This window comes from Eulemur rufifrons, chromosome 17 (assembly GCF_041146395.1).
Source record: "Eulemur rufifrons isolate Redbay chromosome 17, OSU_ERuf_1, whole genome shotgun sequence".
In the NCBI taxonomy this organism is placed as follows: Eukaryota; Metazoa; Chordata; class Mammalia; order Primates; family Lemuridae; genus Eulemur; species Eulemur rufifrons.
Genome location: NC_090999.1, coordinates 26315698 through 26330105, shown reverse-complemented (window position 1 = coordinate 26330105; position 14408 = coordinate 26315698). Strand labels below are relative to the sequence as shown.

The window sequence follows — 14408 nt, the reverse complement described above, 5'->3', positions numbered from 1 at the left end:
GACTTTCAAGCTGCCATCAGAGAGCTTAAGTAAATTCCAAAATAAAGAAATATCTATGTTAGACAATTTCCCCCAAGTCGAGGAAACTAGAAATGTCTAGAGGAAATGAAACCCAAACGAGTCTTGCTATTCAGGTTCAAAAACCTAAATTTCACATGAAGGGGAAATTTAAGGGGTAGTCTTTAGGTAGAATTGTGAAAGATATAGGAGTTTCTGTGCTTCTTATCACACCACCAGTCCTCAAAATGCATACATGAGTGTTTCGCAAGCACTCCCTCTGCCGACCTGCAAATATAGGGAGATGGCTCTAACCAGGATGGTAGCACTGGAGGTGGTGAGAAGTGTCCATATTCTGGATAGATTTTGAAGGTAGAGACAACAGAACTTGGATTTAAGGTATGAAAGACAATAAGGGTCAAGAATGGATGGCATCAAGGTTTTTGGCCTGAACAGTTGTAAGGATGATGCTTCATCAACTGAAGAATCATCGTGGGTGTCAAGAGACAAAATGACAACAAATTTAGTTTAAAGATTTCCATTGGCTTTATTTGCAATTTTAGAATAGGGCAACACTTCATCCCATAAAACAGAATAATGATCAGAGCAGAGGAGTTTGGTTTTATAAACAGAAAAAGAACTGAAGAAAGCAGAAACAAAGAACAAAAACCAGATTGGTCATTTCCTTGTCAGGCAGAGACAGGGAAACAGAACAATAGAAAGATAACTGATTGGTCAATACCAGGTTACTTCAGGTCACTCTTTGTTGTAAAGATTAAAACAGCAGGAACCTCATTATCATGATGGAAGATTGAAACTGCCTTGTTGGGCAAATTGTGCTGTTCTCTCTCTCTTTCTCTCTCTCTCCCCGCTCCCCACTGGTTTCTCAGAAGGCTGGATAACATCTCAGTTTCGGTTGATGAGCCTGAGTGACTCCATTTTGATTTTTAGTCTGATCTGTTGGGCCCAGTGCAGGAGTTTAGTCCAACACCTCCTAGATTTTGCTTAACAGAGATGAGCAAGTATTGGAGGTGAGGACGATCAGGAGGCTATGTTAAGTTTGAGTTGTTTCTTCAACATCCAAGTGGGAATGATGAGGAAGCAATTGGGGATAAGAAGAGAAGAGTCTGGGAGAGAGTTCTGGGTTAAAAACATGAGATTTGAGAGACATAGGAACATAATCCACACTTGGAGTCATGAGACTGGTTAAGATGACCAAGGAAGGGAGGGTCCGTAGAGAAGAACCAACGCTGGAGCACTGTAACTCTATGAGGCCAGGGAGAAGAAGAAGAAGGGACAACAGGGAATACAAGGACCAGCCAACAAAGGAGATGTCCTGGAGGCAGTGAGCCACTGGGTCAGATGCTGAGGAGTGTCAAACAAATGGGCACAGAGGCAGCAGCGTGGGTGAAATGCCAGAAGTGGTGGGGAGGCAAGCCTGGTTAAACATCTTTGAGGGACGATGCCAGGAGAGGGATTGGAAAGAGCAAGTGAAGACAACTCTTTAAAGGAGAAAAGGGAAGCCAAGAAATGAGGCAGGAACTGGTGGGAGAAATGGAATCAAGAGAATTTTTTTAAGATGGAAATAACAGCGTGCTTGTGTGCTGTTGAGAAAGATACAGTAAACAGGGAGGAATGGTAAAAGTGGAGAGAGGGGAGAATTCCAGGAACCAAGAACTAGGGCAACTGAGACCCAGTGCTCCTGCCAGGCATTGGCTTCTGGTAGCCACTGAAGTAAGGACTGATAAGGTTTAAGGTTTGCAGTTCTCCTTAGGGTGTGGCAGCCTGGAATCTCTCACTGGGATGAAGGAAGGAATTTCAGAAGATAGGGTGGCTTTATCATCTGCAGTCTGTTCTGCCTGCTTCTAAAGCTGTTCCCAGAAGTAGCTTGTAATTATATCACTTAGGTCAGGATGTCTTAAAAGTGTAAACGATTGAAGGCAGATGAGAATCACAAATCATAAATAACTTTGAAAATTAAGTAGTTGAGGCCAAAGTTATATTGTATTTTAAATTGTATTGTTTCCCCACCTAGTGGTCAGAAATCAGTTCTTTACATTTTCTGCTATTTTACTCAGGCATTTGAAGAGTAATTGAAATGGGTCAAAAGAACATGTTTATCATTAGTAATGTTCGAATCAGCATCTTTTAGTATAACACATTCCTTGATATCATTTCTTAAAATTAATTATAATTTTAACATCGTAACTAATTCTTCATATGAAAACAGAACCAATGTATGGTTGAGTATTTTGGCACACAAAACAAATACATGGTTATTCATAGTAATGAGACAGGAAAAGTGAGGTAATAAGAAATAATAAATAATGGGAAGTGACTAAGGTTAGAAAAGGAAAGCTCTGAACAGTTCTTATCCTGAGGTGGTTCATAGTTAGTTTAAGGGGTTTGCGGTTTTGGTAGGGCTTTGTTTTTTGTGTTTGGTTTTTTCTTTTTGTTTGTGGTGGGGGGCTTTTGGGTATAAAACTGGAGGAAAAATAAGAATTTATCACTACAGCCTTTTTATTAATTAGAAATGCGTAACATTTTCTGGAACCTTAGACTTGCCTTATCAGTCGTCCATTGATTGCCAGACAGTCTTACCTCACTCCATTTGGGAAAGCATTGGCTTAACCAATTCATAGTTTCAAAATTCCTCATATAGGTTAAATATAGAAAGACATGCTCCAGAGAAAAGGCCACAAGATTTTATTCTCGGTAAGAGCAGGTATGGAACAAAATTTTAACGTATCTTTCTTCTTTTTAAAAACAAAAAAACAAATGAACAAAAACCCTCTGATTATTAATAAAAGCTAAATTCATGAATAGTCAACAAGGTATAAAGATCAACACCTTGACAGGCATGGTGGCTCACGCCTGTAATCCTAGCACTCTGGGAGGCCGAAGCGGGTGAATCGCGGGAGTATAGGAGTTCGGGACCAGCCTGAGCAAGAAAGAGTGAGACACCGCCCCCCACCTCAATCTCTACTAAAAATAGAAAGAAATTATCTGGCCAACTAAAAATATATATATACACAGAAAAAATTAGCTGAGCATGGTGGCGCATGCCTGTAGTCCCAGCTACTTGGGAGGCTGAAGCAGTAGGATCGCTTAAGCCCAGGAGTTTGAGGTTGTTGTGAGCTAGGCCGACTCCACGGCACTCACTGTAGCCCAGGCAACAAAGTGAGACTCTGTCTCAAAAAAAAAACAAACAAACAAAAAAACGAAAAAAAAAAAAGATCAACAGCTTTACATCTTTAAACATCAGGAAATAGAGCTCTAATAGCTTTCTAAAAATGACAGTCATAGTATTAAATTAACTTTACTTTTCCTATATAATTCCACCTGCTATAGCCTAAAAACAAAGATCTATGGTGAAAGGCCTTCTTGAATAGATTTATGACCACAACTGATAAGTTTCCTTTTCTTCTCCTTCAGCAACTCCCTCTGCTCAATTTTCTGTGACTGTCCCATTGTTTTTCCTTTAATCTCTCTATGGGGTTTTTCTCAGTGCCCCTGGAACACTCTGGGCCATTGCTGACAGTTTGATCTGGATTTATTCATGGCATCTCCACCTATTTCTCTTCCTCATCTCTTTTCCTTTTATTCTTTACTCTCATTACCATTGTGACCACTATTTCGTATTTATTTAATATTTTAATGTTATACATATTATGAATAAAGACCTATATCAAATAGCACTAAGATTCATAGGCTATAAAGTCAGGTCCACAAATAAATGTGTGCAGGCAAACCTTGTCTGCAAGCAATACATGGTTTCCATAAACATGCAGGAACACATGTATGAATGTGGTATATAAATACCCTTCATTTTACAAGTATTTGTTAGTCATCCAGGTGTTTTAAGAAGTCAACAATTTAAGTCCAGTGGTCTTTTCAATTTAACATCCTTTTTCAAAAATGATAATCATTTACTTTAGTAATAAAAGTGAGTTTAGTCTCCTAGTATTACTGAGAAATCATTTATTCATAAAAAAATTAAAGGCCTATCATGAGAAGAATGATTTTAATAGCTTTCTAAAAATGGCAATCATAATAATGAGCTAACAAAGTGGCAACCTCTTTCTGCAAGGAGTTTATGGCCTGGCAGTGAGAAGAGAGACCTGTAAGCAATGATTCTATAATTAAGTGATACAGAATCATCACTGTGATGGGTGGATAGATGACACATAGACACAGCAGCGAGTGGGCTTCAGGAAGTTGGGGACAACTTCACAGAGGAGGGAGTGTTTAAGGAGAGGCTCAACGAATAAGAGGGCCACAAGCAGGGGATGAGGAGAGGGGAAGATTATTCCAGAGAAGAGAAGCACTGGCTAAGCATGGAGAAACAAGAAACCAGAGAGTGTTCAGAGAGTATGCGAGTTCAGCATTAATATATGAGAAGAAGATGATCTGAGCAAAGAAAATATGAAAAATAAAGAAATATAAAAGACACAGCTGCTCATAGGAACCTTGTATGCCATGGAAAGGGCTATAGATTTTATTCTGTACAATGTCAGTTTATATTAATGTCTAAGGTATTTACCTCTTTTTAATTAATATTCAATTCATTAAAGGTAATGTAAATACCTAATTTATTTTAAGTACATAAATTTATATTATTTAACTTGTTATTCTATGTATACATTTAGTAATTTTTATTTTTTTATTTTTATTTTTTTTTTTTAGAGACAGAGTCTTGCTCCATTTGCCCAGGCTGCAGTATAGTGGTGTAATCATACCTCACTCCAGCCTTGAACTCCTGGGCTCAAGCTATCCTCCTGCCTCAGTCTCCCTGGAGTAGTGAGTAGCTAGGACTACAGGCACCATGCCACCATGCCTAGCTAATTTTTTTTTTTTTTTTTTTTTTTGTAGAGGCAGGATTTTACTATGTCACCCAGGCTGATCTCAAACTCCTGACCTCAAGCAATTCTCCAGCCTCAGCCTCCCAAAGGGCTGGGATTACAGGCATGAGCCATGGTGCTTGGTTCCCTAGTAATTTTTATTTAAATAAGAATTATTTTCAGGAAGATTTTTGATTAATGATTGGAGAACTCAAGTGGCTCAGATTAAATTCTTTAAAATCAACAGTTCTATTTATAAATTTAGTTAATTAAACTTCCTTAGATGTTTTACATTGCATGTATAAATTCAATATATTTTCACTTTTAAGCATTCCAAACACCCAAATGAACAAATTTAATGACCCCACTAAGCAAAACCCTCTCAAGAACTTAAATGACTCTTGTAAATCTGTTAAATTAAACCACGGCCAGTTCTCTTAAATATTCCAATAGCATTTGCAATTATTTTTTATACTTTTTAGAAGTATATTTATTATAAAATTTTAAGCATATAAAAGGCAAGGAGAATAGTATGGAATAATGAGCCCCCATGTTCCCTTCACCAATTTCAACAATTATAAATTCATAGCCAATTTTGTTTTATCTATACCCTTAACCACCTCCCTTTTATATTATTTTGAAACTAATAACAAACATGATATAATTTCATCCACAAATATTTCAATAGGTGACGCTAAAAAATAAACTTGGTGTTTTAATATAAAACATCGAGTCAGTGTTCAATTTTCTAATTGTCTCTTAAAATGCATTTTTTTAAGTTTATTTGAATAAGAATCCAAATGATATGTTTTATCATTCTCCTTTAAGCTATAGGCTAACTTTTCTTATCCTTATTTTATTCTTTGCAATTTACTTGTTGTTTGTTAAGTTGTTTGTGGATATTATAGTTACCCATAGTCTAGATTTTGCTAATTGCTTCTCTATAATGTAGCTTATGTATTTCTCTCTCCTCTGTATTTCCCGTAAATTAGTGGTTGGATATAGAGGTGGCTGAGTTTTTTACTTATTTTATTTTGTAAGACTCAGATGATGGTATATTCTTTTATTAGGAAATCGTAATATACTCTCGACTCTCCTTTTTTGATGTGAGCAGCCATCGACACTCAATACTTGGAGTCCTTATTTTTCGTCTAAACTACAAATTTTAAATTGATGTAACAAGTCTAAAAGAATATTCTCTAATGTAACAAATCTCTTAAATATCACAAATACTTAAAATATTAAACACATACATATTGTCCCAGTTATTATAAAACTTATTCCACAATTTTTTTTTTTACCATGAATTTGGCTTACTTCATCATTTCTGTATTTAATTCTGAATCTTCCAAGGACAAAAAAAAAGACTCACTAAGGGAAACAAGTGTCTTGTGATGACCAATTTAATGAGCTGATTAACTGGGCCTTTACACTTACATAAAAAGAAAACTAAGCATGCGTAAATTTTTAATTTGCAATATTTTTTAAAAGTGAGTTTATTAGAGTTATAGTTGCTCACTAAAGATGTTTACCATCTCAGGTAGAGACTGAGACACATATATCCGTGGCAATTCTGCCTGAGCCACAAATGTACCCACCAAGCCCTTTTTATGGTCTTAGTGATCAGAAGACTTTTCCAGCACGCATTCTTCCTATGGAGTTGGTTTTGCAACTAGCATCTCTTGACTTCAAGTAACTCTCTTTCCTAATTCTTAAAGCAGTTTGAGTCTTGAACATAAGAGTGATATTTTTACATGAGAGATTATATTTCTGGCAAAAGTTGGAGAAGGAACAGTCGGGGTGGGGAAGAGGAGGAGCAATTCTCATTACTAGAAGAGTGGCCAGATGGCCACTGCCAGAGTCTACTCTGGAGATGATACAATCCTGTTCTCGTGTCCAGCAGGAGAGAGGGGAGAGATGGAAGAGCGAATTGAATTATAGGAGAAATTAAATATGGAGAGCTGACAGGATGTGATGATTAATTTGACGTGGGGCTGAAGAAGAGTGAGAAGTAAAGGATGATCTGAGGCTTGGGTGGATATGTGAATTGCAGTACCATTCACCAAGATAAGAAACCTCGTAGGGAGTGCGGGTTTAGGCTGAGATGGACAGGGGAAACCTCAGTTTTATATCAGATATTGATATAGAACTGGCTGTAGGACATCTAAGTAAAAAAACACACACACACACATATGAAGCTGTAGGCGTATATAAAACCACTCAGGGACAACTGTAAAATGGAAAAAAAGTAGAAAACAAAGACCAGAATACAAAGGAACATCATCACTGAAAGAGGAAGTCAAAAAAAAAATAAAGCCACAAAGGAAATTGTGGGATAGTGGCCACAGAGACAAGAAGTGAGCCAGAAGATGTTTCTCATGGAAACAAACAAAGGAGACTCACAGAGAGCAAAATGGCCCATACTGTCAAGGGCCACAAAGCAATCAAGTGCGATTCACTCTGAGAGGTGTCCAGGGGATTTGGTAGCTAATATGTTTAAGAATAGTTTCGGTGAAGAAGTGGCAATAGAAGAAAGATTATAGTCAGTGAAGAAATGAGTGAGAAGAGAGGAAGTAGAATTAGTGTAGACAGTTTGTTCTAGCTTGGCCAGATAAAGGAGGAATATCTTGTGGTCATGTGGGGGATTCAGAGAGGTAAAAAGTGTTTGTTGTTTATGGATGAGAGTAACCTGGGCTGAGGGAGAAAACAAAGAATGAAATACCTAGGGATGGAGAGTGAAGGAATAAGAGGAATGTAAATATGATGACATGTGAATGAAAGAGGATAATTGATGGATAAAATTACCAAGAATTCAGATAGGATTCAGAACACAGGTGGAGAGAAGAGCTTCGGTAAAGGGAGGTAAGGACAGGTACAGCTGCAGATATGCTCATGGGCTATGGGAATGTATTTTCTTAAGAGAATTTACATCCAATAACTGCAATATTATCAGTGAAATAGGAAACAAGGTCGTCTAATTATAGGGGAAAGGAGAGAAACAGCAGATTTGAGGAAAGTGATGAAAAATTTTTTTAAAAGTATAGCAAGGAAGACTTTATTCAGGACCATCACAATGTGGAAAGGGACCACTGCATTGGCATTTTGCCGGTGGGGAGAGGGATGAGGCTCAACTCCAAATACAGTGTGCACAAGTGAGGATTTGTAGCCAAGGAGCAAGATAGGAGAAAGTGGATGGAAAACTACTAAGAGTTAACATCACAGGTAAGGGGCATTCTGGCTAAACCAACATAACAGGATTCTTGCTGAAGACAGGCCAGGGCCATCAGACATCACCTGGGAGATGGTAGAGGAGGAGGAAGCTGATCAGATATCAGGGGTGATCAGATACCAAGAGTGGGAAGTTTCTTGCTAAACTGACTTAGCAGGGTTCTTGCTAAAGCTGGATTTTTTTTTTTTAATTTTCAGAATATTATGGGGGTAGAAATGTTTTGGTTACATAAATTATTTTTGTATAGTTTGAGTCAAAGTCGTAAGTGTGTCCATCACCCAGATAATGTGCACTGTACCTGTTAGGTATGAATTTACCCATCCCTTTCTCCCCCCTCCCACCCAATTTCCATTGAATTTTACTACCATGTGTGCACATGAGTGTTATCTATTAGTTCCAATTTAGCAGTGAGTACATGTGGCATTTGTTTTTCCATTTTTGCGATACTTCATTTAAAAGGATGGTCTCCCGTTCCATCCAGGTTGTTACAAAAGGTATTAGCTCAACATTTTTTTAATGGCTGAGTAATACTCCATGGTATACATATACCACATTTTAGTAATCCACTCATGTATTGATGGACACTTGAGCTGTTTCCATAGCTTTGCGATTGTAAACTGTGCTGCTATAAACATTTGAGTGCAAGTGTCTTTTTAATAAAATGTATTTTTTTTCTTTGAGTAAATTCCCAATATTGGGATTGCTAGATCAAATGGTAGTTCTACTTTTAGTTCTTTGAGGTATCTCCACACTAATGTCCATAGAGGTTGTACAAGTTTGCAAAGCATTCCTGCTTAGGACTGGAACCAGACAAGGTTGCCCACTGTCACCACTTCTGTTCAACATAGTGCTGGAAGTCCTAGCCAGAGCAATCAGGCAAGAGAAGGAAATCAAGAGTATCCAAATGGGGAAAGATGTCAAACTATCGCTCTTTGCTGACAATATGTTCTTGTATCTAGAAAACCCCAAAGATTCTGCCAACAGACTCCTGGAATTGATAAATAAATTCAGCAAAGTCTCAGCTTACAAGCTCAATGTACACAAATCAGTAGCATTCCTATATACCAACAATAGTCAAGCTGAGAATCGAATGAAAGTGATGAAAGTTTTTAATAGGTACTGAGAAGGATGATGCAAGAGAAGGCTGATAGAAAAAGAGTAATGAGATTATAGAATAGTATTGAAGGGAGTACAGTTGAGATTGAATACCAATTATTTGTAGTGTCCAGAGTAAGTAAAACTGGCAGTTTTCTCCAGCTATGGTAATCAACCTGAGACTAGGAATAGAAAATACAGATGTGTACATAAATCATTAGGGATTAGTGGGACCCAGGTATTGATAATTATGTTACGAGCCATTGGAATGAAGTCCCCTGGAGTCCAAGCTACAAAGTGATGAAAGCAAAGCCAGGTGGACACCATCTGGAAAAGAGGAAGGAGTCAGGGATTGGAACTAATTCTCTTTGGTATATATGCCATAGAGCCAATCAAATGCTTTCAGAATCCCGGAATTGAATCAATGATTTACTGCCGATTTAATGGAAAACATATTATTCTCCTCAAGCAATGGGTTAATTGTATGTGTCCACTATGATTGTATATTGCTGCACTCAAGTTTCCCAATTCTCCATTTTCCACCACAAGAGCAGCGTAAATACAAGGCTTAAGCCTATCCTAGTGATGTCTGAAGTTTTTAACAGAGCAAATATTAAAGAGAAAAGAATAATTCAAAAAATAATCTTTTTTTCTCTTTTATTGTAAGGAGAGAATCTACTTGTTCCAGTCTCACATTTTCTTCTGTCTTATTTTCAGAAGCCCTGCAAATGAAGAACAGCAAGATGGTGTCATGCACGCTGATGGTAAAGACCAAAAGACATTTTGTTTATTTATTTGTTACCCTAGGTACAGAAGTTTGAGCTGATCATTCCATATAGGCTGTGAAGGGGTTGTTATTGTCATTGGTCCATGTAAGACCCCTCTCTTGTTTTGTGTTATTTATTTGTTTATTTCCTTTTATCCCCACTTCCCTTCTTCTCCCTTACCATAGACAAATATTATAACTTATTTAATGTTGTGTGTACGTATTCTTCACATATCGTGGAATACATGCATATATTTAATTTACATAAACAGTATGTTATAGGTTATTCTGGGTTTTTTTAGTACCATATTTCTCAGCATAATGTGGTTTGGGGGCCCATTCGTATCACTGTGTATGCATTTAAACTGTTGCTGTTAACTACTGTGCGGTACTCCACAGTATTCATCTCCATTTTATTTGTTTGCAACTGACTGGTGCCATAAATAATCCTGCAGTGCACCTTATTGTACTTACACCACATGTGGGCCTCTCAGAGACTTTCCTTAAGATAATTATCCAGCAGTGAAATCGCTGTTCGTATGCTGTAGAGTTCTTATGTTGACAGCATGATAGTGCTCTCCAGAAGAGATGCACCCGTCTATGTTCTTATGAATAGGGCATTAAGGTTCCAACATGTCTCCAGCACATGGCATTATTCGGCTTTCCACTTTTTTCTTATACATATAAAATTATATCTCCTTTTATTTTTATTTTTATTTTTTTTGAGACAGAGTCTCGCTCTGTTGCCCAGGCTAGAGTGCTGTGGCATCAAGCTCACAGTAACCTCAAACTCCTGGGCTAAAACAATCCTTCTGCCTCAGCCTCCCGAGTAGCTGGGACTACAGGCATGCGCCATCATGCCCGGCTAATTTTTTTTTATATATACATTTTTAGCTGTCCAGATCATTTCTTTCTATTTTTAGCAGAGACGAGCGATCCTCCTGCCTCGGCCTCCCAGAGTGCTAGGATTACAGGCGTAAGCCACCACGCCCGGCCTATATCTCCTTTTAATTTTCATATCTCTGCTTACTCTTGAGTTTGAACACTTCATTTGATTATCAGTCTTTGTGGTTTCTTTTTCTGTAAGTTGCCAGTTTTTATCTTTTGACCATTCTTTTTCTTGAGGTTCATATCTTTTTCTGGTTGACTTGCAGGAGTTCCTTTATATTCCAGATATAAACCCAATGTCAGTTTCAAGTATTGCAAATATCTTCTCCCATTCTGTCCATTGTCTATTAACTTAGCCCGTGCTGTCCTTCACTGAACATAAATAAATTTTGATATAATCAAATTCATTAATTTTTGCTTTATATTAATTTATGCTTCCTAAGTTTTTTTTAAAAAGTTCTTATGAAATAAAAATGTCCTCATGTTTTCTTTCTGTGAACTTTGTCATTTAAATGTATGTAGGTCTTTGGTCTCTTTGTAGTGCCCCTTTGTGGAGTTAGTAGAAATGCAGATTTGTCGCCTATGTATGGAGCTGGTTTTCTCATTACCATACTCTAAACAATCCATCCTATTCTCATTAAATTATAGTGCCACCTTTATACCATATCAACTCTGTATGTGTGTACGTGTGTATATATGTGCGTGTTTATGTGTATATTCTATGAATGTGTACATGTAAGTTTGCATATGTCACTGAACTCCCTGCTCTATTGTATTGGTCTATTTGCCTGTTCTTATACCAACAACACACTGTTAGTATTATCGCTCTTCGTATTATGTTATTGCTCTTAATATTAGGTTATGTCTTGATATCTGGTAATTAGTTGATATTACACAAAACTCTTAAACAGTAAAAATTTTTTTTAAAAAATCTAAATAACTTGATTTGTTTAATACCCGAAAGCAAATCCTTGGGAATAACTAGCTGTGATTTTTTTATAATTCCTCGTTGTACACAAACCCATAGAACCAAGTGGACATGCCTTTCATAAAGGGAATAAACTGTGTCTTGATTATTTTTTGGCTTTTGCATTGCTTTATGAAAGCCAATGAAATGATTTCGTGATTAAATTGCAAGTATCAAAAAATCCACAGTAAGGATCTAAAGCATATATTCTTCCATATCTTTGACAAAGCATGAGTTCTGTTAGATTATGAACTGTTTTGAATATTATTATATTATATAAAATAATCCTATATTAAGATGTTTTCTTATTAAAATATATTAAATTTTATTCTCTTTTTAATCCTTTAGGTACAGGACATCTAGATGAGGTCAGATTTTTTTTCTTTTTCTTTTCACATTACATTGCTACAATTAAAATATTTAACAATTATTATGATTCATTTTCTATTGGTATAAACTGAACAGATGAAAATTCTTATGAGTAATGATGCTATTTTTTCATTTATAATCTTAATTCATCTAAAATGCTTGAGATATTAAACACCAGTCATTACACTGACTCATAGTAATGTTGTAGTGCTGAACATAAACTTAAGTCTGGCTACACTTCTAAATTATATAGCAAGATAGAAAATGAAACTTTTTTGTGTTTACTTTCCCAGTATATCTCTAAAGAGGAAAAAAAAAAATTTTAAACAAGCCAAATTTACGTATACTTAGAGTAAGATGCTTACAAATACTTGTTTTACTGAGTGTTTGATTAATGTAATATGTGTATGTTAACTTTTTGAATAATCAAAATTAATCATTATCAATGTTTTTCTTGACAGGAACAAGAGAGTGATGGAGAAACATATGAAGACATGTATGAATTACATTTTACCATGAAATTTTTCTTCTAAGATAAATATAATGTTTTGTACAAGGGCAAGTGGGTATACACCACTATCAGGAGGGAAGCTTCATTTGTTCAAGCAATTGGCATATAATAATAACCTTTATTTCAATACAAAGAACTAAAACTTCTTTAGTTCTCTAAGGATTCTACAAAGGACTCTGTTAACAAGCTGTTGTGTAAGAGGCCAGAGGTCTGCAGCCTATAATAATAGGTAAACCACAGGAAGGGAATCAGAGACAGGAATCTATATTCCTTGTTCTCAGTGTATCCTTGGACAAATGAATTATTAGTAACTTATGTGTTGTACCTTCTTACCTGGGCTGTACTTAACCCACAGGGGAGCTAAGAGAAATAATTTAACATGGCACCCAGATACCAATGTTTCTGCCTGCTAACGTTTCCACCTGGAAAGATGTTAAAAATAGCTCTAAAATGGCTTTCTAGGTAGCCCAGGACTAAGAAATTTCTTGAAAAGTGGGTGAGAGTAGAAATGAATATGTTATCTTCTTTTATCAAATGGGGGTCTCAGATGTCTTAATTTCTTCTACCCAGTATTTATCCAACCAATTCTAACTAACGTTGCTGAACCAAGGTTTGTATGTATACCTGTGAATGCATGGTGTGCGTGCATGTGTGAGAGAGAGAGAGGGAGAAAAATGAATTCTATTCATCCCAACATGCAGCAAGAACTGGGCCTTTATAAACAGTGGCTTCCACTTGCTGGCACAAGTTGTCAGGGGAAGCAGAGCCTTTGGAAGGTATCCTGAGCTCTGTGCCTCCTGCCGGTTTTAAAAACAATCTCGCACATCCAGGATTTTGACCAACCTTTGGTGTTTTACCTTCATCCATGCTTCAGATACCATCTTCTGTTGTGGGTAGAAACCTCTCTGAATAGTGAACCCTGCCACATCAACACTTCAGATGCAGAAACTATCTAACAATTTCTATTCACAGAGAAGCATCCAAAGAACGAGAGAAGAAAAGGGAAAAGGAGGAAAAGAAGAGATTAGAGCTGGAGAAAAAGGAACAGAAAGAGAAAGAAAAGAAAGAACAAGAAATAAAGAAGAAGTTTAAAGTAAGGGCTTTAGAGTAACATCTTTTTATAACTTTCACACAAAAGGGGCACCATTCGTGAAACCTACATAAGTTGGAAAATTACTTAATCATTATTTCTAAAGAGTAACTATCTTCATAACAGTACTTATTGGCCAATGTGTTCCCTTATCCCTGCACTGAAAAATGTAATATGATAAAATTCATATACTATATGGTGGCTTATTTTATGATGGGCATCCAGGAAATTATATATTGATTGAGTGAATGAATACTCACTCAAACCCATGTTGGCTCTCCCATAATGCCTACTTATGGTATGAGCTTAGCACCACACACATAGATGTCTGTGTGGCATGTATTTTAGTGGGGGCAAGGGATACAAGTGGCTCCTGGATGAACCAGACCTGTGTTAGAGTAAGATTTCTATGAACTACTCTAATTTCTGGTATCTGGACCTGACTTATGTTTTTGCCTTTATTTTAAATTTGTGTGCATGCTGACCCCTGATACCTGCTGTTTCTCATTCCTCTTTGTCTATCTGGATTTCTGACCTCTCTCTTCTCTGATAATTGCGTGACTTCTCTTACTACCGCCAGTAAATGCTACACTCACAGGCTATGTTCTCTTGGCTACACCATCTTTGATGACATGGCTCATCTGGTGTGGGTGTA

General features: G+C 36.8%; 1 protein-coding gene across 1 annotated transcript in view; it reads left to right on the top strand.

The window, feature by feature from the left end:
- Positions 1 to 14408, top strand: part of FYB1 (FYN binding protein 1) — an 85397-nt gene that overhangs the window by 41018 nt on the left and 29971 nt on the right. The window contains exons 3-6 of the mRNA XM_069492158.1: positions 9880 to 9926; positions 12132 to 12151; positions 12614 to 12648; positions 13636 to 13756. Of these exons, the coding sequence (XP_069348259.1) occupies positions 9880 to 9926; positions 12132 to 12151; positions 12614 to 12648; positions 13636 to 13756 (223 nt within the window). The remainder of the gene's footprint in view (positions 1 to 9879; positions 9927 to 12131; positions 12152 to 12613; positions 12649 to 13635; positions 13757 to 14408) is intronic.